We start from the raw sequence: 23,529 nt of genomic DNA on the forward strand, positions 1-23,529 counted from the left end.
AGTCCACTGCTACATAGGAAGCTGGCTCTATAGTTTTCAACATTCAGATAAGAAGAATGAATTAACTAAAGACTTTACAGAATTTGCCAGATGAGGTAGTTGGGAGAGAATCCCGAGATCATAGTTCCAATATAGTAAAAGTCGTAGGCATCAGACTCCACAGCCACCTCGAGGCTTGATGAAACTACTAGCTAATCTACATGCCTTAAAAAGCATCCCAAAAGTTTATAAATTAGCAATGGGGCACAGAACGCTCTTTACTAAAAAGAGTGATCATTTTCTTTCAGTTTCTTATAGTTTTATTCTTATTTGCTTTAAAAAGCCATGCTTTCTTAAATCTAGGTAGTTAAGAATCTTATTTGTATAGAGACCCCAGGCTTGGGTCTAAATCAGAGGCTGCATTTTGGCTGAAAACGGTCTGCAATAGTTTTAAGTTGAAGCCAATATGCTCTTCAGTGTTCCTGTGAAGTCTTCCTGCTGTGGATTCTGAACACCAGCGCCACAGCAGGTGGAGCAGCACCACGTCTGCACGAAACCACAACACGCTGGGGTGGCCGAAACCACAGCCAGACTTGTTCCCACACTAAACCTTTCACGTCCACTGGGACACTCTGCCCAAGTCCAAACCCCACCATGGTGCACTCGGCAGAATCTCCACGCTGCTTGGTTAGAACAAAGCTACAGTGAGAAATCGCTTTATATAGAATCTTTTAACACATGAATGGGTAAGGAGGGGCTTTGAATTCCGACAGCAAAAAGGGAAAAGTTATCAAGTCTATTTCCCTATTTCCTTAGGTTATTACTACATCTGGATTATTTGCAGGGTGGGGCTGGGGAGTTAAAGTGTAATCACTATTGTGATCACTGTTGATTGATGAAAACTCCTCCTCTCCCCTCCTTCCACTACTTCTACCTGGAAACCAAATAGGACAACACAGAGTGGCTAGAGGAAGCAACTACTGCTGACAGTGCTATCTCCCTCTCTGTGGTTGTACAGGACTGGCTACTGGGAAGAATCCAGGACAGCAAGATTGACAAAGCACTGTTACTTAGCAAGAAGGCACAGTATCAGGGCTGGTCAACCTCTTCATCAGTAACTTGGAGCATTTTGTAATCCAGGTAGTTGGAACGAGGGGTGGGGATGAAGTATGGGTACATCATTAATCTACTTACAGGTTCCACAAACTCAAACATCTTCCTCTCTTGGACTTCCTGCACCTTGAAGACATACTCCAGGGATACTTCATAGAAATGCTGCCGAACCAGGTCCACTTGGCTGTCTGCCTACAAACAAGACGGAATTTAAGAGAAAAATCAAGTCACTCCCAAAGAGAGCATTCAGCAAGCAGGTCAGAAATATCTCTGGAGATGGTCTTAAAAAATAAATCGAATAACATGAAACAGAGATAAGAATAATGATAATGGTTAGCAGAGCACTGACTGTGCCAGGCACCACGCCCATAGCTGTACCTGTTACCTTATTTCAAACCTCATTAATTTTAGTTATTTAACCCTCATTAAGTTCCTAAAAAGAAGATATTATCTAATTTACAGGAGGAATGAAGTCTGCTAACATTAAGCAACCTGACACAGCTGGTGCAGGGCAGAGCTGGGGTTTCTCTCCTGCTCAATCTGCTTCCAAAACCCCTGATCGTCCTTAAACCTCTAGGCCGTAACGCCACCCCCAACCCTGGAGCAGACCTGGGTTCCACGGAAGACAGATTTTTAAAGAGAAAAAGACAACCTGCAGGGCTATCCCGGTCCCGCCTTCCTAACAAGCAAAACAAACTGCTAGAAGGCAGGGGACCTCAGAAAAGGACACAAGTCCCACATACTTTGTTTGTGACAAGGATGAACAGTCACTTTACTCCAAGCAGAGTAATTATATTTCTCCCTCTGTGCAGGTGTGTGGCCTGGGAAAGCCCACACCTGAATACAACAAAGCCATTGAGCTGGGATCTAGACCCCAAGGGAGAAAATGAGTATGTATGGAGTAACAAGATGCTATGCTGGGAAGTACCTCAACTATCACCATTAAGTTCTTACTCTGTCCACAGAGCAGCTACATCAACTCATTCTTTCAAAGCAGATAATTATACTGAAAGCACATTTCAAGGATAAAAAAAGAAATAAAGGTAAATTTTTATTTATTTATTTATTTATTTTGAGGAAGATTAGCCCTGAGCTAACTGCTGCCAATCCTCCTCTTTCTGCTAAGGAAGGCTGGCCCTGAGCTAACATCCGTGCCCATCTTCCTCTACTTTATATGTGGGACACCCACCACAGCACGGCTTGCCAAGTGGTGCCATGTGCGCACCCAGGATCCGAACTGGAGAATCCCGGGCCACCAAAGTGGAACATGCGCACTTAACCGCTGCACCACCGGACCGGCCCCCAAAGGTGAATTTTTTAAAAAATAAAAATTAATATCCTGCTAGTAGGAAACAAAACATTGTTTTCTTTAGAAATGAGGGAGTCAGAAACCATTCTATAACATACTTTACTAACACAAACAAAGCCCCCAAAGGAACATTTCTTCCTTTGTCAAGATTCCTACAGAAGAAACTTGCAAAAGAACCATACTTTCATTATACCAAATACGGTATTGTAACCCTGACATCTGAAGGACTTGGCAAACCATCCATTCATTCACCCATCCTGAGCAAAAAGAAACTTCCCTCATGGAGCTCACAGCATAGTGAAGGAAAGAGATGTTCACCAAATAATCATGTAAATAAACAGAAATTACAGACTCTGGTAAAGCACAGAGTGCTATAAAAGAGCCCAAAAGCATTCATTCAAGTCTCCCGCTACCACTTCCTCCTAGGGCAGCTTACATATTAATACACAGAGGCAGTCTGCTGACTAACTGTTGAACAAAACCAAAATGAAGGCCTAAGCTCGGGGGCGTTTTCTAAACCTCCAAGCAGGGGAAGTTGATATCTCAGCACTGACAGATCTCTATGGTTTCAGAAAGTGCTGCACCCCGCCACCACCCGCTGACCCCCCAGGAGTGGCTGTTTAGACAACGGGGCTGACACACCTTCCACCTGGGCTCCTGCCAGCTAAGTCCGATATATTCCTGTGGCCTTTAATTTCCTTGTAGTGCAAATCAAACCCACTTACACTGAGGGATGTATCGACTTCCCCTGACCACCCACACACACCTCATACATCCTCCCTGCTTGAGCTTGCCAACTGAGACTGCAGCTGAAAAAAGGGTCATTCTGAAAATCTGCAAAGGGCCTCCTGCTGTTAGGTAGGGAGGAAGGAGCCAGAAGGAAAGTCCTCTGAGAAAAACAGCAGAGCCCATGGCCAGTCAGAGAGCTAGGACAGCAACACCTGGGATGGAGCTGCAGTTCTATCATTTCCTAGCTGGTGGGACCTGTTCGAGTCACTTATCCTCTCCGGGTGTCCTCCCACACCTGGAGGATGGAGCTGATAATATCTGCCCTTGCTCTGAGTGGGGCTGTTTCAAAGAGAAAACAAGCTAAAGGATGTGAACAATTTGAAAACCAGGAAGTGTTCTGTGCACAGTGGTGGTTGTTATCACCAGGAACATCAGAGCAGATGGGCTTCAATCCCCGCTCCTACCTCAAGCCAGCCACACCATCTCTGGGCAGCTACACCCCTTTGCTAAATGGTCTCCCTGCTTTCATTCTCTCCCCTCTCCACCTCCCAATCCAGTCTCCACCCAGCAGCCAGAATACCTTTCTTAACTTCTAAATCAGATGTTCTCACAGCCCCTTCAACGCCTTCCCCTGCTAAGATGGTCTCAAGACCCTCTGCAACCCGCCCACCCGTCCCACCCTCACTGTGCTCCAGCCACTCTGCTTCCTTCCTGTCCTCTAACACTCCAAACTCTTTCCACTCAACCTTTGTACTTGGTGTTCCTTTTGCCTGAAAACTTCTTCCCCTAGATAAATATTCAATTTTTTTAATATCGATGCACAGTAAGAACCACCTTTTTTTTGAGGAAGAGTAGCCCTGAGCTAACATCCATGCCCATCTTCCTCTACTTTATATGTGGGATGTCTGCCACAGCATGGCTTGACAAGCAGTGTGTAAGTCTGCACCCAAGATCTGAACCGGAGAACCCCAGGCCGCCAAAGCAGAACATGCAAACTTAACCTCTGTGCCACCAGGCCAGCCCCCAGAAAAACCTTTTGCATAATGACCCAATCAACATACATTTATAATTAAGTGCAACACACTTTCCTATCTTTCATCCTGTTCTAGCCTACTCTATTTCATGACCCAGTAATTTAGATTTTTATGACACACTCACAATTTAAAGAACACTGTCCTAGCTTTTCACTTAGCTTGCTCCTTCTCATCCTTCTGGTCTCATTCAAATGTTACCTCTTTAGAGAAGCCTTCATTGACGACATTATTTTAGATAGGTTACCCCAGAGAGTCTCTATCTTGTCTCCCAATTTACTTTATTATCGCAATGTGAAATTCTTATTTATTCCCTTCTGTTCTTGGGTATTGCCTACTAGAATATAAAGTCAGTGAGAGCAAAGACCTTGTCTCATTTTTCCACTAGACCACAGTAAGCATTCAACAGATGTTTGAGGAATGAATGAACTGATTTCTATGTGGCCATCAATGACCCACACTCAGAAGAAATGCATAATTCAATGCATTTCCAAAGGAAACGTTAGAAGAAATCCCCTGTGGAATGGTATGTTTCTCCTGCCACTGCCTCTCTTCTCTGGGCCAAAGAATTCACCACATCCTTAGACCACCCCCTGCAATGGAATTCCACCCCACCCAGCAAACCACTCAAAAGAGTTCTCCTGCCTATTACTTGAGAAACTGTAAATTTACCAGCTTATCTGAGACCCACCAACCATTCTGTCTTCTTGGAAAAGAGACATTCTCCTAGACTGTAAGTTCCATGAAAGCAGATCATTCATTTCGCTCCCCACAATACACCCAATGCCAGAACACACTTTCACAGAAGTGGCCAATGAATATGTGTTGAACGAATGAACATTGCCTTGGAAGCCAGCTTCTGAGGCACTGAAGAATACATTGAGCTTTTAAAAATCATCCACTAGATGGCAGTATCATTCCACATCGCTGCCCTGTAATTTCACCCACCAGGGACCTAGGGATGGGCTAGAATTTTTAAGTATTCAGTTCAGAGCCCTGCGATCAGGAAACAACTCTGCATAATGAGATTTCATTAAACAGGTACTAGACAGATGTTTAATGATGTTCTTAAAAGTTGATTTTTAAATAAATGTGAAGAAAATCATCACTAAATAGCTAGAAAATCTTGAGCAAATCACTTGACCTCTGCAGTTCCTTCAACCAGACGATCGTGGAGGTCTCTCCCTCTCTCCAATTCTATCTGCAGGACATTGGCATTGAAGAATAATGGCCGGCAGGCGGCAGAGCAACATCCCTCCCTCCCAAGAGGCGAGAAGTCTAAGAGCATGCTGGGTTAAAAGAAAGGGCTCCCGAGTCAGGAGCCAGGGTGCAAACCCTCGCTGACTAGCTACAGGCAGGCCATTTAACATCTCTGAGCCTCAGTCTCCTCATATGTAAAACAGAGGGAATACACCTGTGCCGCACAGGGTGGTTGTGAGGGTTTGAGAAGATTCCACATAAAGTGCTCCACGCAGTATCTGGTACATAAATACGCATCCAATAAATATTTGCTGCTATTATTGTTGTTTGTAAAAGTATTACCATTACTGCTGTGATTATCATGAAATTTTTATTCAACTTAACGGAGTTCAAGTATGACTAAAAAGCAATGCTCGAGAACAGAACAGGACTTGCAAGAAAGACCTACAGCCCACTCTTGTCCTGGAAGTATTTAAAAAGAACAAATGGGCAAAAGACAAGAACACAAAGGACTGTAACAAAAGAGCATGATGAAAAAACGTCCACTAAGATATACACTAGCAAAGTCAGTGCTATAGACTGACTGTTGTGTCCCCCTCCCCCATTCATATGTTGAAACCTCATGCCCAGTGCTATGGCATTTGGAGGTGGGCCTTTGGGAGGTGCTTAGGTCAGGAAGATGGAGTTCTTGTGAATGGATTAGTGTCCTCATAAAAGAGACCACAAGAGCTTCCTCACCCCTCTGCCCTGTGAGAACACAGTTAAGAAGACAGCCCTCTCTGAACCAGGAAGCAGGTCCTCAGCAGATACCACCCCTGCCAGCGCCTTGACCTTGGACTTCCCCACCTCCAGAACTGTGAGAAGTAAACGTGTTGTTTATAAACCACCCAGTCTATTCTGGGCGTTCTGTTACAGCAGCCCGAACAGACTAACGCAGTCAGGAAGAATGCCATCCAATTTGGGAACAGGGGATGGGGAGGAATAGGCCAGTCACAGGGAGATCACTTTATATGTGTATAGCAGCTATGATTTGCCTTCTCATACAGGAAGCAGGCAGGAAGGTATTTTATGAGTATTTTATGAACAAAGGAACTAAAGCTCAGAGAGACTAAATACTTGTCCCAGATCACACAGCAAATACATGGCAGAGCAGGCCTTGAAGTAAGGTATCGCTGCCAGTCCAGTGTTCTGGTCCCTACACTGTGCTGTCTCAGGGGGAGATGGTATTGGCATGGCACTAAAAGAAAATATTGGACTCATCTCAGACCAAGTCAGCAATACCCAGGCTTGGAGAGAAGAGACCACGTGGACAAGTGCCCTCATTCTAGGGAATGCCATGCCTATAGGATAACTGTACATGGGCCTCCCAATATCAGTAGATGCTACAACAATCCCACACTTGCTCACCTGCGAAGACTTACACTAATAGTGCATGGTCATCTAACTGCTCAGAAACTGTGGAGCTGGCCAGATCTGGTTGTTGTGAGCTGCAGCCAAAAAGACTTTCCTTATAGTTTCCAAACCCTAAATGCCAAATGATGCTAGAATGATAACTAAAAAGTGAGAGCATTAGGACAGATCCTAAATGGAATTACATTTTTATCATGGACAATCTACATCCTTGGGTATGTCCAAGTGCCCATATCCCCACGTAGGACTGGGAGTAGCCTTTTATGCATTATCCAATGAAAATAAGCACTTCCTAACTGTCACAATCACATTTGACAAGATTTACCTGAGTAGCTATGCTACTTTAAGAATCACCTCCCTCCTCATGTGTTTGCCTTTTTCCCTACTCAGCCACAAGATCTGCAAGGAAAGGTTAGTATTTTCTACTTTGTACAGCTCACAGCAAATACTCAGTTGCTGTTGGCTGGTTGGCCAAGAGCTGACCTGCAAAGTTCATCATAAACACTCGCTGTGGCTGTAGTTCTTGTTGAGTCTTCATTCATCACTCAAATAATTGGTTTAAACACTCATTTCAAAGCAAAGAGTTCTGAGAACAGCACATTCTAACTGAGGATATGTAACCAACCCTGGTTGGAAGGGACTGGACTCCGCTGTCTCCTGAGTTACTACCTTCAGCTTTCAACCTTTGACCTGCCATTTTCATATGAACTGTCACCTGACAGAAGTACTGGCATAGTATTTGCTCAAAAAGAAAGGAAATTTAAGAATGAGGGATAGCTTAGAAGCCGTAGCCTCTCTTTAGGACATACCTGAAAAAGGTCAGGCAACTTGTAAGAGTTAAATAAGATGACACTCGTGCAGCCAAATTAGCAGTTCCACTAGGAAACTGCCTTGTCTCCCAGAAACATAAACTCCCACACCGTGCAAACCTCTATGAACTAAATAAAAATGGTCACAGTTTCATGGCTGCAAAGCTGATTTTTTTTTTCTTTCCAAGTGAAGCACTCTTAAAAAGGCCCCATGCAAATCCAAAAAGACCAAGGGCAGATCAGAGAATTTAACTTTTTAAAACAAGGTTACCAAAACACAAACCATATGAATGACAATAAAATACTGATTTTAAAAAACCCACAAAACTAATGTCAAGTACTGGTTGAAATTTAAAAAAAAAAAAATTAACATTAAGAAAGGATGACCCCAGTGTTTCAGATGTCAACATTTCAAATTACTGACATAAGGCAGGAAGTCAGAAAGGTAAGGTAACAGAGTACAGAATCAAGCTCAAGGGTGAGAGAAACAGGAAAACAGGTCTCAGTTTGAGAGGCGGAGGCACATTCTGGTAATTATGGATGCCTAAGAAGGAGGCGAGTGATCTTGAGTAGTAGTACGTTCCTCTGCCGTGGACAAGCTGGGCAGCCACGAGGAAGTGGTGTGGGTGGGAAGATTTAAAGGTAATCTGGGCATCAGACATCAGACGAGGGATCAGGAGCAAGCTCCTGGTTTCTGAGGTCTCTCCCAACCTAGGATTTTCTGGCAAATAGCAACCAGCACATATCCACAGCACCATGTAAAAATGAAACACTGTATTCAGGATACTGGTGAAGGTTCTTACCTCCTGAAGCTGAGATTCTTTCTTTTTGGAAGACAAATTCAAGTGTTTTTCTAAGATGCCACAATACTTCTCTGTCTCCTTGTCATACTTCTTTTTGGCTTCCTGGCAAAAAAAGGAAAGGAGGGGAGAAAAGGAGTAAAATGTTACAGGAACAAAAGCAACCTTGTCAAGATCTTTCTGCTCATCTTCATGGCTTCATCATTCCCTCAGACCACAGAACAGCAGCAGACAACTCAGCTCCATTAGACCAACCACCCACCCATCAACAGTCCGATGCTTTTGAGTGTCTGTCTCTCACAGGCACCACTACAATGCTAGAAATGCGGTAAATACCAGTATTCAATAGTGGCAAAGCCAGGAAACCACCTTCTAAGAACTTCAATTGTAAATCAGAAATTTCTTTCTCTTTTTTTTTATTTTTTTGAGGAAGATTAGCCCTGACCTAACATCAGTTGCCAATCCTTCTCTTTTTGCTAAGGAATATTGGTCCTGAGCTAACATCTGTGCCCATCTTCCTCTATTTTATATGTGGGATGCCTGCCACAGCATGGTTTGATAAGTGGTGCGTAGGTCTGCACCCGGGATCTGAACCGGAGAACCCAGGGCTTCCAAAGCAGAGTGTGCGAACTTTACTACTGTGCCACTGGGCTGGCCCTGTAAAACAGAAATTTCTTGTTTCTAACTTACAAGGACATTCAAAGCCAAATGAATGAGGGAAGTTACCTATGAAGCTAATCTCAAAGCAGGAAGATCTACTTACAGCTTAAATGGGACAAGTCTAGACTAAGGGAGATCCAGCTTTAACAGTGTTCAGAAAATACCTCTTAATATATAGACTTAAATATCTCTTGATGCAATAGTATCACATATGTGGTTTTTTGGGGGGGGTTGCTGATAAAAATTCACCCTGAGCTAACATCTGTGCCAGTCTTCCTCTATTTGGTATGTGTGTCACCACCACAGCATGGCTGCTGATGAGTGGTGTAGGTCTGCGCCTGGGAACCAAACCCAGGCTGCTGAAGCAGAGTGCACTGAACCTAACCAGTAGGCCACATGGCTGGCCCCACATATGGGTCTTTAAACTAAGGAATAATTCAAAACAAAGAAGACATTATATTCACAAATGTGTTCACTGCATCATCATTTATAATAGCAAAAAAAAAAAGCCCCAGCAGCAGCAGCATCATTACCAAGGATAGGGTTTGGGTTAATTAAAGTATGGGGACATCCAAAAAATATAACTAGGAAGGCTAGGCAGTCATATGGAAAAATGTTCATGATATAATGAAAAGTAATAATAGTGTGATATGAACTTGGTACATCCTATGTAGAGTTGTCTACTTTTGGACAAAGATTAGACAGGAAAATACGCCAATGAAAATATTTGAGTTAAGGAAATGAGATAATGGGTGACTTTCTTCCTCCATTTGGGAAATTTTTATCATTTATTATTGCTTTTAAAGTGATATAAATAATACAAATATCATAATATACATAACAATCCCTGCTCCCCTACCAAGTCAGTCACTGAGGTTCTATTTTTATTCCCCATTTTATAGATAAGAAAACTTAGATCCAGGGAGGTTGACTTGTAAAAAGTCATGGTGATAGAGCTGGGATTGGAGCCCAGGACAAGCTGCCTCCAAAGCCCGTGTTCTCATCCACACCTGGGACACAGTGTCACAGGCAGTCTCCCTTCCTTTCACATTCCAATGGGGACAGCAGGCAAGGGCGCAGGAAGAAGGTTGACACTGGCCTGGTACACAGGATCCAATTTACTAACCGAGGGCATCAGTCCTGCTTTGACTCATGTGGAGCCCACAGGGAATATTTTTCTACAACTCCAAGTCCTATAAGAGGAGAGAAAACTTGGCAGCCGAATAAGGAGGTTCAGAGACATCTCTACTCATTTAACAAAGGGATAACGAGCAACCTTCTGTGTTAGGCTCCTTTAAGCACCGGAAATACAGGCAGAAGTGGTCCCTACGCTCCTGATGGGGATGTTCCAGTATAAGGAGAAATACATTTAACCAGCAAACAAATAAGCATCATAATTACAGACTGCCTGAAGTGCTATGAAGGACACAAACAGGTGCGGTCACAGAGGTTCTGCAGAGAAGGAGCTCAGGAAAGGCCGCACTGGGGCAGGGAGTGGTGAGCTAAGACCTGCTCATCACAGGAGATGGCAGAGGGGAGCCTTCTAGAACAGGAGAGCAGTAAGCGCAAATGCTCTCAGCAGAGCCCTGAGCCTAAGCAGCAGAGGAATCACCAAGGAGCCCTCGCCTGAAGCTCTGACAGACAGGCTCCTACCACGTCAGAACAGCATTTATCTGGTCAACAGCAAGACTCTAAGCCTTACGAAGTGGGTAGAATCATCATATACCCACTTTAGCTGACAGGTATCCATTTCTAAAAATCTAAATTTTGTTTGAAAGACTACAGTCATCCCTCAGTATCCACAGAGGACTGGTTCCAGGACCCTCGTAGATACCAAAATCCACAGATGCTCAAGTCCCTTGTATAAGATGGCATAGTATGTGTATACAACCTACCCACACCCCCCCTTATACTTTAAATAATCTCTAGATTACTTATAATACCTAATGCAATGTAAATGCTATGTAAACAGTTGTTACACTGTATTATTTAGGGAATAATGGCAAGAAGAAAAAGTCTGTATGTGTTCACTACAGACAGAACCATCATAGGCCTTTCCATCCATGACTGGTTGAACCCTTGGATGCAGAAACCCACAGATATGGAGGGCCCAGTGTCCTTACATACAAGAATAATTAAACATGTGAAAACATATGAAGAAAAAGCCTGAGGAGACATTACTCCTTCAAACCTGAGGAGAGGTACAGGCAAGACTCTTGACTCAAGCACCTCTTCCTTCACAGAAATCGGCGACTTTGAGCTGGGGTTCTAACTCCAAGTAATGCTGGCACAGCCACTCCCCCAGCCTTGTCAGCAACCCCAAAAATGAGAACCCTGTGCCGGTATCTTCCAGCTGGGCAGAAATGAGAAAAGGCCAGGGAACATGAGTCACTGGCATTTTGTGACTTTCTGGCAACTCAAGCCTCCACATTCCACGTTGAAGAGGAGAGCCAAATCTAGAGAGAACGGGAAGCCGTCTTCAGCAATAAGACCTCAGCGGAATAACTCTACTAAGGTTTGGATAGTGTTCTTAAGATGGGAGGGTGGTCTTACTCAGTTACAAGATGGCGTCATCTTCCAGGGAGTCCACTGCGGGTGGCTAAACAGGATCCTAGAAATTATTCCTAACTCTACATGGACTGACTCTAAACAAATCCTTGCCCCTCCCCAGGCCTTGGCTCCCTCATCTATAAACTCAGGATGCCCAGATAACTACTCAGGTTTGCTCTTGCGGCTCAGAGATTGTCTAACGAGATAAGGATAACACCCACCTCCTGATAGGATTGTCAGGACTAAATGAGATAAACTGTATACAGTGCTTAGCAGAGAGCCTGGCACATGGAAATTGCTCAATAAAACTCCGTGATGATGGTGGTGGTGGTATGATGGTGGTAATGGTGATAATGAGGTCCATCATCTAAACCTACCTCCTTCTTATTAAAAACATCTCTTGCTTTTCATGTCCCAAGTCAGTAACCCTTCATAGCACCTATCACAATTTGACATTATATGTTTCTTTCTTTTTTCTAATGTCTTTCCCCCCAGCCACACCACGAACACAGCAACCGTCTGCACTTGGTCTCCACCACACGTCAGTGTGTAGCAAGAGCCAGGCATAGAACAGGCTCTCGCATATTTTTTAAATGAATGAACTGTGTTTATTGAATGTAATAGCTAACATCAACTGACTATATGACAGACACTGTTTCAAGCGCTTTATGTGAGTTCATTCATTTCTTCCTCAAAATAACTCTGAGGTAAGCACTATCGTTATCCCCATTTTATAGCTCAGAAAACTGGTACAGAGAGGTTCGGTGACCTCTGTAAGTTGACATGCAAGTGGCAGAAGTGGGATTTGCTCTCAGGCAGTCCAGTTCTAGGGCCCCTCTCAACCACTGCTCTCTAACATCTATGCTACTTTAACTGTAGAGCCAACTCCGGCTGCAGGAAAAATAAACTCCCCCAAACTCAGAAATCTAAACGTAGGACCATGGTTACGCCAAGCTCCAGGGTTGTGCCCTACTCCTGAGCAGCCACAGTAGCACAAGAATGCCCAGGAGTCCTCCCCCCGGCAGGCTTCACACCCAACACTCTAACTTCTGCTTCTTGCAAGTAGCAACAGGTTGTTATAGCAACCGAAGCAGCACCAGAGGGTGGAAGAGAAGGAAGGGTAATTTTAGCATCACACAGACAGAGTTCAGAAACTTCCACTTGGCCCTTGAAGAGCACTTGCTGGCTCTTAGATATTCTGGAGTCTGCTCCCTAAATTGCCTGGTAGAGGGTTTGTTGTTTCTTTGTTTTCTCTCAAATGTACATAATACTATGATACAAATGTATGGGTGTGGGGGGTGGGGGGAGAGGAACAGGTATACTGAAAGAAAGAAATGACAAAAGGGGAGGGATGAGAAAGCATTCCCAATGTCATCACATCATTCTTCAACAGGAGGGAGAGAATAGAGTGCGTGTGAGATGAAACATGTTTTGGTGAGTGACTATTTTACTTAAATTTTTTTATTCTTCTATTTCTCACCATCTATAACCCGCTCTCCCCACCCAGAAAAGTACCTGCTCCTGTCATTACCATCACTGGCATTGACCAAAGGGAGCCCACTCAGACTTCTACTCCTCCTTCACGGTAACTGTGGTAACCCCCAAACCAGCACTGAGGGAAGGGACCAGAGTGGGAGGCATCTGTGCTCAGAGGGAGAAGTGACTATTGGAAAGATGACTCAATAAACAGGTCAGCTCTGCCTCTGCCTCAAAGCTCTTCAGAGCCTCCAGAGCCGCTGCCATGTGTTTTCAGGAGCGGGAGGCACCGGCTCCATGGCCACTGGAGAGAAGTTGCTCGTTGGACCTGCAATGATGAGAACTTGGGTGGGGAGGGGCCCCACACACAGCGTTTTCTCACCCATCACTGGGTTTGCGCACAATCTTGGACAGAATCTGAATGGAACAAGACTTCTTTTAAGTTAAACGTTCCTTAATCTCTGATACAAAACCAATGAGCTCCAAGTTCTTTGTAAATATAAACTAAAACTGGTAGAAGAGTGCTGTAGAAGTGGAAGAAGAATCTTTGCCATGATCCCTCCTTCAAACTACAGCCAACCATCCCTCGGAATAACCCTGACTGAAACGAGCATCATCTCTTCCAGGCCTTAGCCATACTCGTTTTCAGAAAGCACATGCACTTAGTTGGGGGGGGCGGGGGACTCCATTTCATTACATTTCCACTATTTTTTTCCCCACCTACAGGTACCTCTCAAAACCATTTCACAACTAAGCCAAGTCCACACCATCTCAGCAAGGAAGAGGGTGATGTTACTCAAAACCCCCTGCAGGGGGCGCAAGGGACTGCAGCTGAATGACTTCTGGAAAAACAGGAAGAAAATCTTGAAAATCCTTTTAAGATTCCAAGGAAAACATCTTCCCTGCAGGAAGCGTCTAATGCTGTACTGAAGGTCAAACTCTCTAGGGTTTCCCAGTGATTTACCACAGGCAGGGGAACCCCGGAGACTCCACCTTCAGAAAATGAACATGATTCCCTTTTTGGTCTTTCAGTAATACTTTAGAATCAGCTAAGTTTCACCTAAGGTCTCTCCAGATCAGTGATAACAAATGGTGACCTCTGGGTTGAAGCAGTCCCACTTTTTTGACCCATACAATGTGTAATATCTATTTTTAAATTATTTGCCAACATTTTTTTTTGAAGAAGAAGATTAGCCCTGAGCTAACTACTGCCAATCCTCCTCTTTTTGCTGAGGAAGACTGGCCCTGAGCTAACATCCATGCCCATCTTCCTCTACTTTATATGTGGGACGCCTGCCACAGCAGGGCTTGACAAGCGGTGCCATGTCCGCACCCGGGACCTGAACCAGCAAACCCTGGGCCGCCAAGAAGCGGAACGTGCGCACTTAACCGCTGCACCACCAGGCCAGCCCCTTATAAACCAAGAAATATCATATAAAACTCTGACTCTACACCTTCTCTTGAAAAATTTAAAGATCTAGCAACAGAAGGCTCATTTTCACACACAGCAAAAATAGGCAAAGAACAGGGTCCCCATGCCCAAAAGGCCCAACTTGCAACCCCTATTCTAGGCTCTGAGCCCTGGACCTCCACAATGAATACAATTCCACATTGTCCAAGCACACAGGTGTCTACTAATACAGAGGAAGCACGGTTTCCACCTTTGGATGATTTATGAACTAGCATAAAATAATTAGAAAAAATACTAGAATGACTGCTCTGGGGCTGACCACTCAGTCTTACTTCAGACACTTATGAAGAACAGAACAGGTTTATCTACCCAAGATTTTCTGAAGACAGTAGGCTTAGATTTTTCTGAAGATTTTCTGAAGAAAGTGTCGTGTTTTCCAGACTTCCTGCCCTAAAATCCAAGATCAAGGCTTGCAAAATTCTCACCTTGGCAGCCCCAATCTGCTCCTTTCGAAACTTCTCCAAGGGGGTGATGAGCACCTCACTGGCATTCTCAATCTGGTGAGGAAAAATGGGGGTGGGGGAGACAGAAAAGCAGTATCAGTAAAGAATTACAGCAGTTCTGATGCAAAATGCCTCCCCGTGTCTCAGGATAAAATTTGAGTAAGCCATCAGGGCCAGCCCGATGGTGTAGTAGTAAAGTTCACGCACTCTGCTTCCGCTGCCCAGGGTTTGAAGGTTCGGATCCTGGGCACAGAACTAGCCCCTCTCGTCAAGCCATGCTGTGGTGGCATCCACATAAAGTAGGGGAAGACTGGCACAGATGTGAGCTCAGCAACAGTCTTCCTCAAGCAAAGTGAGGAAGACTGGCAACAGATGTTAACTCAGGCCGATCTTCCTCACACAAAAAAAAGAGGAAGAAAATTTGAGTAAGCAACACTGTGCATGTGGCAACTGTTCACAACACTTGAACTAACAGAAAGTCAAGTCAAAATCTAGTCATCAGCTCAAAACATGACATTCTTCCTAGGCATGATTAAGATTGATTCTTTAAAAATAAAAATGAGGACCTCTAAATACGTAAGAAACCACCTGAAGGCAGACGGAAACTGGTAACAGAGTTGGGTCTAATTTCAAGCTTCGGGTGACACCTTCCTGTAAATGCTCATTCACTCAAGTTATATTTAAGTAGATACATTTAAAGTAGATCAACACAAAGTCTAGGTTAAAAACAAAAACGAAACACCTTTGGACATCTGGAGGTATGAAAACCTTCCCAGCCTGATTTTGTGGAGCCCAGCAGTACTGGACTGGGATCAGGACATCTGTCTCCGATCAGTGGCTGCCTCCCAGCTTCATCTCACAGCACTCGCCCCATCAGGTCTGCACTCCAACCACACCATCACCCCAATGCACCTCAAATGTACCAAACCTATCTCACTCCCGGGCCTTTGCATTTGGCCGTTCCCTCAGATGCTCTGTCCCCAGATCCTCCATGGACCACCCATTACTCATTGTAATTCAGGTTTTCGCTTAAAGGTTACCTCTTTAGGGAGGCCTTCCCTAACCACCAACATAATCTAAAACTTCCCGCCACCCCACCAAGTGTTTTCTTCATAAGAAAGAAGACGAAACTCCAGCTGAAGTTTTCTGGTTCACCACTGTACACACACGCCCCCCTATCTTGTAAATGCTCACTTACCCACCACTCTCCCCAAAAAACAGAAGAGAGTGAAACAAAGGAGCACTCAAATACTTTTGAATGACTAAATGAATGAGTGAAAGATTTCTTGATTGGCTGCCAACTGTGTGACCGTGGGCAAAACATTTAACCTCTCTGGGCTCTAATTTCCTCATCTGCAAAATGAGTAGGCTGGATTGTTCCAGCTCTCAGATTCTATGGGTCTTTTCTAAGGCAGTCCAATACTTTACGATCTTTCCTTTTAAGTCATTCACTGCTCACTCGTCGCTCAACTAATTATTTCAAGAATCTCATTGCAACAAAGAATTATTTTTCTAAACCACATGCATGTCCATCACAAACCAAGAGAGTAAATGCCAGAAGCCAGGACAGACACAGCAAAGAACCAACTGGACAATGTGGGGATAGAAGGCGACAGGTCTCCAAACTTATTGCCATTTGCCTGTTTCTCCATTTTGAGAGCACTTGTTTCAGAAGAGAGCATTTTAACACTGGAATGTTGCAATGTTATTTACCTTGTTTTATCTTTATTGTTATTTGATTGGCTCATTTGTTTAAGTCTCCACAAATCAACTGTAAGTCTCTGAAGCTTACAATGGTGTACTGAGAACCTAAGTCAGTGCTTCTCAACTTTAGCCGCATGTTAGGGTCACCTGGGGAGCTTTTAAAAATCTCAATGTCCAGGCCACACTCAAGACCAATTAAATCAGAATCTGTGTAATTGCCACTCAGTTCCAAGCACAGTGCTGATACTGGGGACACAGTAGCCCATTCTCTGGCCTCCAAGAACTCTATTTACCATGGAACATAGATACGTGCAGTAATTATCAAGACACAACGTGGTAAATGCAGAACCACAGGCGTGAACTGGCTATTAAGAAAATACAGAGGGTGGCTAAATATCCCAGGGACTCAGGGGAGGCTTCCCAAAGACGGTGCGGCTCCGCTAAGCCGAAGTGATCGTGAAGCTGTCACAGGGCGAAGAAGCAGGGAAGGGGCTTGTGATGGCCAGATACTCAGATGCAGACAGTAGAAACTCAATTTACTGACATTAATAATAAAATTGCAGAGGCAAGCTGAAAAGTATAATCCAGTCATTGTTCCCCTACCACAGGCCATAGCAATCTGCAGGGTATTCATCGTGATGTGCTCACCACACCCCCCACCCCCAAATACTGACTCGGCCAAGAATCAGACTCAAAAGAATCACTTCCCTTTCTCAGGCACGAGCACGTGCACAAACACAGAAGCTTTCCCCAGCCTCCACCCACACCAACACTGCTGCTGCCGCCACCACCCTCTGGATTCTGGTTCAAGCACCTAGCAGCGAGCAATCAAGGGAAACAGAGTGTCTCTCTGCAGGGTAAGAAGGTTGAGAGGCTTCTGCTCTGTTGGGAGTTTCAAAGAAATTCCCACATTCTTTGGTATAACACACACACGGGTTTAAATGCAGACTGTGCCACTTATTAACTGTGTCATCTCGGGCATGGGCATGTTAACATCTGTAAACGGACTATCTTCAAACCTGGACAATGGGGTATGATATAAGGCACCACCTCACAGAGTCGTCATGAGGGTTAAAATAGAAAATGTGTGGCTACATAAAGTCTCGGTAGATGCTATGGATTACATTGTGTCCCCCTCAAATTCATACGTCGAAGCCCTAACTTCTGCTAAATTAATTAAATGAGGAGGCCATTAGACTGAAGTGGCTCTAATGCCTTAGCAGCCTACACAGACCAAGCCTGTAAATGCCTCAAGGTTGAGAAATCAAAACCTAAGGACCAATCACAAACAGCCAGGCTTTCCCAAATAAAGCAACCACTTAAGCTTTTGCCAAATAGTGTCCTTGCTTTGCTTCCACATCTTTTCTACAAAAGTCTTTCCTCTAGCCGCTGTAGGTGCAGCATTCCTCACTACTTCTGGTTTGGCACTGCCTGATTCTAACCAATTTTTGCTGAAATAAACTCTTAAAAGTTTATTATGCCTCAGTTTATCTCTTAACACCTCCAGTGCAATAGTATCTGGAGATGGGGCCTTTGGAAGGTAATTAGTGCATGAAGGTGGAGTCCTCATGACGGGATTAGTGCCCTTTTAAGAAGAGACATGACAGCTCCCCCCGACTCCTTTCTCCACCACATGAGGACACAGCAAGAAGGCAGCCACCTGCAAGCCAGGAAGAAGTCTCATACCAGGAACCAGATCAGCTAGCTCCTTGAGCTTAGACTCCTCAGTCTCCAGAACTGTGAGAAGCAAATGTTTATAGTTCAAGCTACCCCGTCTATGGTATTTTGTTATGGCAGCCCAAGGAGACTAAGCCAGTAGACTTAGTGCTGAAACCATCAGTTGTTAGTATGGGGAGAGAAGAAAAATGCTCATTGATGGACTCCTCCCTATTCCTCTGGAAAACTGCTGCCTAGAGACAAGCCCTCCTGGGGACAAACCAGCATGCAGCCAGCAGAGATTTCAAATCAGGCTTCACTCCTGACATCTCAGGGATATGGGGGAGAATGCAAAACAACTCCCTGTGGATGTGGAATCCCTCGTCTGTTCAGGCTGAACCACATCAGAATAAATCACACTACAAAAGATATCTCTTAAGAACCTGGAGATCAGCATCGATTCTTCCATTTGCCCAGTGCCTCTCTGAAGAACTTCTTCTAGTTACCATCATTCACTAAATACCATTTACTGAATGCCTACTACACAACAGGCATTGTGTTAGGTGCTTCAGAATTAAAAGTGAAGGTGACCCCCGCCCTGCTAGAGCTCTTGGGTGGGTTTAATAAAGTGAGGAGGGGGGAGCAGAGCAGGACACATTCATTCCCATTCTGCCAGTAGGGAATCTGAGGCCCCCAAATGTTAAATAATTCAAAAGACCCACCCTTAAGTCATATATTTTATGTATACAGCTTACAGCGAAGCTTGAGAAAGACAACAATGTGGTTCTAAAGTTATCCAGAGTAATCCTCTAACATTTACAAAAGGCTTCAAACCCTGCAAAGATGAGAGGATGAGGCTTGATCAGAGCTCAAAGTACTCAAGTGGCACAGCCTGGATTTGAACCCAGTTCTTTTGACCACAAATCTCACATTCCCTTGATGTGACCACACTGGGACCAAGAGCAGCCCAGCCATACTCACCATCCGTATCCGTTCATCTTCAAGATTCCTGAGGACAGTGGCAAACTCCTGCAAAGACCTGGCTGGAAAAGAGAAAGGGGCCATGAATGGAAGTCAAGTAATGAGCCTTTGGGAGCCTTTCCAGACACAGCTGTTATGTTATGGATTGAAATCCCTTGACACATGCAGAAACCTAAAGTCAATTGCCTCCCAAGGTTCCTTTTATCTTTTAATCATTAACCATTAAAGATGACCCAGAAATGCAGGTTAATTCCACCTGGCATGCTAGCCAGGGAAGGATTTCCTTCAAGGAAAAGACCTGCCTGTCCCTGAGAGTACCCAGGACTGATGAGATGCTGGCCGGCTCCAAGGCCCCAGGCTGGAAGGGGCAGAGTTCCGCTTAGGAGCTGAAGGATTTCCTGCCCAGGTTCTGACCTCCTCAACCTTTGTTGCGGGGCTGCGTCAGAACCCAACCTTTTCTTTGGCATCAGAACTAAACAAACAGTACTGCTGGCATCAGAAGCCACATCTCTGGCTTCTCCTTGGGTTCTTCCTCTTTGAGTCCTCAAGTCATTTATTAATACAATGCAGTTTGCAGCATGACAGTCAGGCTTGGATAGTCTCCCTCGAAAGAATTATTCCAAAAGGCAATAGGCATTAAGCGCCATAGCCCTGAGGATATTCAGGACATTTGTGTAATATTGGGAAAAGCATCCATATACTCAGGAGTTACAACAATGATGCATTGTCAATGCTCTCAGCTGTCTCCCAACTGCCTTTGCTCATCTCAGGTCCCGGCATTTCACACGGCAACAGGGACTCCATAAGCATTTGATGACTTAATTAATTCAATATAACTTTCTCAATTCTTGCTCACTTAATGAAGTCAACAAAGACGTCCAGTGTAAGAATAAGGTGCAATGACTAGGCCCCAGCAAAGAAAGGTGTCTCGACATTGCAAATCCTCTGTGCTCAGAGTTGCCTACAGAAGAGACAGGTGACAGCGAAGAGGGAAGCAACAGCGAGGTGATAAATGGTAACCCCACCCTCAGCCTCTTGTTAAAGAAACAAAAAGGAGAGTGGGGACCACTATGAACTGGACACTGAGTTCTTCTCCCCATTTGAAGGCAGTGGCAGCTACATAGCTCCAGCCAATTACAGCCAGGTCAGAATGTGGGGCCAACTGATCAGATTCTCCAATTTTCAAAGAAGCTGGAAAACTGGAACAATAGGGGACCAGCCCAGTGGCATATCGGTTAAGTGCTCATGTTCTGCTTCAGCGGCCCCAGGTTCACCGGTTCGGATCCTGGGTGCGGACATGACACCGCTTGGCAAGCCATGCTGTGGTAGGCATCCCACATATAAAGTAGAGGAAGATGGGAACAGATGTTAGCTCAGGGCCCATCTTCCTCAGCAAAAAGAGGAGGATTGGCAGCAGTTCGCTCAGGGCTAATCTTCCTCAAAAAAAAAGAAAAAGAAAAAAACTGGAACTATACATAAATTCAATTTATATGGTAATTAAATTAAAAAAAAATGAGTGCCAAAGAAAACATGACTGCATTCTGATCTCAGCCTAGGAGCTATTATTTTGCAACCTCTGATCTAATTCTTCCCTTGTCTACGTGCATTCTGCTATTGTTCTAAGTTCTCAGTACTGTGTTTCGGGGGAAGAACGTCACCAAACCAGCCAGATGACAAATGCTAAAGGAAAAGGAAGAAAAGAGTGCTACCACAAATCTTCAAGCTTTCTTCTGCAGGCCAGAGGCTGAGAGAGGCAATCTCAGAACCCTGAGAAGCAGCCCAGAATAGCCCCAGGCCCCTGAGCCTGACCTAACTCTGGCCCCTCCACGGTTACTATGGATTTCTTTATTTATGACACTTAGATACTTCCTATCCCAGGAAAAAGGCTCAGCGAGGACACTGAAAGTTGTGATAAACAGTGAACTTTATCTTGCACACAGTTATGACTTACCTATACACATTTCATCATCTGTTTCCGCATCTCCTATGCACTGAAATTTAAATTCATTTAAGGAATCTGCGAATTTCCGCTTTGCTGAAGACAAATCTAGCAAGAAAAAGAAAAACATGAATTACTGAGATAAACTGACTTTTAGATTTACTGTACTTTTTAGTTCTTCCACTAATACAGCAGCTAGCAGATTTGTTCCTGGGTCCGTTTCAAAGCACAAAAGAATGTAAATTCAAAATAGTGAATACCTGTTTACAACACGAAATACTGATTTGCTTTGGAAGTTAATATTTTTGTTACATTTGCTTTAACAATTCTGGTCCTAATTCCTCAAGCCACACAGGGAGTCCCGTCTTCTCCATTTGACACATGTGGGAATTCACTTGCCCAAGGAGGTCAGGGAGGAAGGGTGAGTCAGAGCCAACATTAGCATCTACAGCCCTCCTGCTCAGCTCTGGCACTGACCCTCCATGTGGTCAGTGAAGCTGCACCCACATTGGATTCAACAATACCTTCCCCTAGTCCAACTCACACCACAAACTAGCATTGGTATGGAGCTGGAAGAAAGGGCTTGGAACTCCCCTGTCCCCCTGGCACAGGAGCACCCGGACTTCCTCTTCCGGCTCAAGCACATGTGAGGCCCAAGTTCTCAGAACCCTCTTGGCTCCTCTCATGAGAGAGTGGCTGGCCAGCCTGACAAAGTTCCACCTGAGCCATTTCCCTGGGTCACTACATTCCACCACCCCCATGAGAACAGAGCCCTGGCAATGTCCTGGGTTGGGGTAAAAACACACCCCACACATGGTATCTATAAAGAAAGCTCTCAGAGGCCCTTGTCGAATTTAAAAAACAAGCTTTCATTTAAGACAGTAATAAAAGCCAATGATCCTTCCTGAACCCTCAGCTTCTGTTAAGGGTATAAAACCACCAAGGTACCTTTAAGTGGCCTGACAGACATGGCTGCTTGGTACAAATGTGCTTAACTTAATTCCATGTGCAGCCTTCCTGCAGATTAGGCTAATCATTCAAATTACCCTCGTACATGTTTCCCTCATTGAAGGGAAATGGCATTATGTTCAAATTCCCAGAGGAGGGAAATATGAGGCCTAACTGGCAACAAGGCCTGGCTTTAATAAGGGGGGGTCGCGGGGGCAGCTTCTGGCTTCACAGATCAATATAACCTACTGGAATAAAACCATCCTGGATCCTCAGCACTTCTCCTTTTTAGTTCCCAGATTTGTCCCTTGAAGTTAGGGGCCATGTTTTTTTCATCTTTTGGTTTTGTTTCTTTCTTGTCCACATACGTGACAGCGCATCCTGCTCAGTGTCTGCTGAATAATGTGTGTGTGGAGAGGAGGGGGAGGCGGGGGCATTGTATACAAATTCAACCCCTGGTGTTCAGCTCGCCAAGCCCAGCATTCATTCCCAGCAATGGCCGCCAGCAGAAAAGCCAAGCTAGGCCATCCTGCTGTTCTCAGGTCTGGGGCTCAGGCTACCATGTGGATACCAGCGGCTCCTAATCTGGAATGGACCTGCCAAAGGCTTGGATAACAAGGGTGTGGGGTTAGCCGTGGCCTTTGTAAGGTCCTCTGCTCTACACCAAAAGAGGAAGACACTTGGAGTGGACAAGGAGAACACAGGAGCCAACAGCCAAGGGTCTCCGGTCTCTCCCTGGCTCAGTCACTTTAATGGAATGGTCCTTGACAAAAGGTCCAAAGATGCTGGCAGGGGAATCAGACATCTTTTAAAACTGGCCAACACAGCCTGAGGATATCCCTGAGAACACAAATTACTCCCTGGCAAGTCAAGAAAGGAACAGACGCATTGGAAAGTCAGAACACTGTGGGGAGGAAGGACACAGGAGGCCACAGGCAGGCAGGAGGGAAAAAAGGAATAATCTTTCAGAGTGGAAGACAAAGCCCTCCAAGAGGCCAAAGGTGTAAGCGTGGAATGTGCGCAAGGTTGAACTCAGTCTTATTTTAGTCAGAACATTCTTGTGATCAAAGCTTCAGAACTCACAAAGAAAGACCTGAGCAAAGAGTAAGAACAGGATTGCTTCTTTACCCACCTAGCAAGCTTCCTGTGCCTCCACAACAGGGCAAGACAGACTCAAGCTGGACAACCATCTTAACAAAGTAGAAAAAAGCCGAAAAGTAAGCCAAGCTTGGGAAAGCTCCCAGCACGCACCTGAAGAGCTGAGCTGCCAGCGGCAGTTGCCAATGAGGATCAAGGAGTGGCTAATAACGCACAACGAAGC

The 23,529-nt window shown here is 44.8% G+C and overlaps 1 protein-coding gene across 5 annotated transcripts in view; it reads right to left on the reverse strand.

The window, feature by feature from the left end:
- ARHGAP26 (Rho GTPase activating protein 26) overlaps positions 1-23,529 on the reverse strand; it is a 424,946-nt gene that overhangs the window by 300,861 nt on the left and 100,556 nt on the right. For all 5 annotated transcript variants that reach the window (XM_070570505.1, XM_070570506.1, XM_070570504.1 and 2 more), the window contains exons 2-6: positions 21,273-21,368; positions 19,322-19,383; positions 14,963-15,034; positions 8,384-8,485; positions 1,174-1,284 (exon numbers count right to left, since the gene is read on the reverse strand). In XM_070570505.1, coding sequence (XP_070426606.1) covers positions 1,174-1,284; positions 8,384-8,485; positions 14,963-15,034; positions 19,322-19,383; positions 21,273-21,368 — 443 coding nt within the window. The remainder of the gene's footprint in view (positions 1-1,173; positions 1,285-8,383; positions 8,486-14,962; positions 15,035-19,321; positions 19,384-21,272; positions 21,369-23,529) is intronic.

The sequence above is a fragment of the Equus przewalskii genome, chromosome 13, assembly GCF_037783145.1.
Source record: "Equus przewalskii isolate Varuska chromosome 13, EquPr2, whole genome shotgun sequence".
In the NCBI taxonomy this organism is placed as follows: domain Eukaryota; kingdom Metazoa; phylum Chordata; class Mammalia; order Perissodactyla; family Equidae; genus Equus; species Equus przewalskii.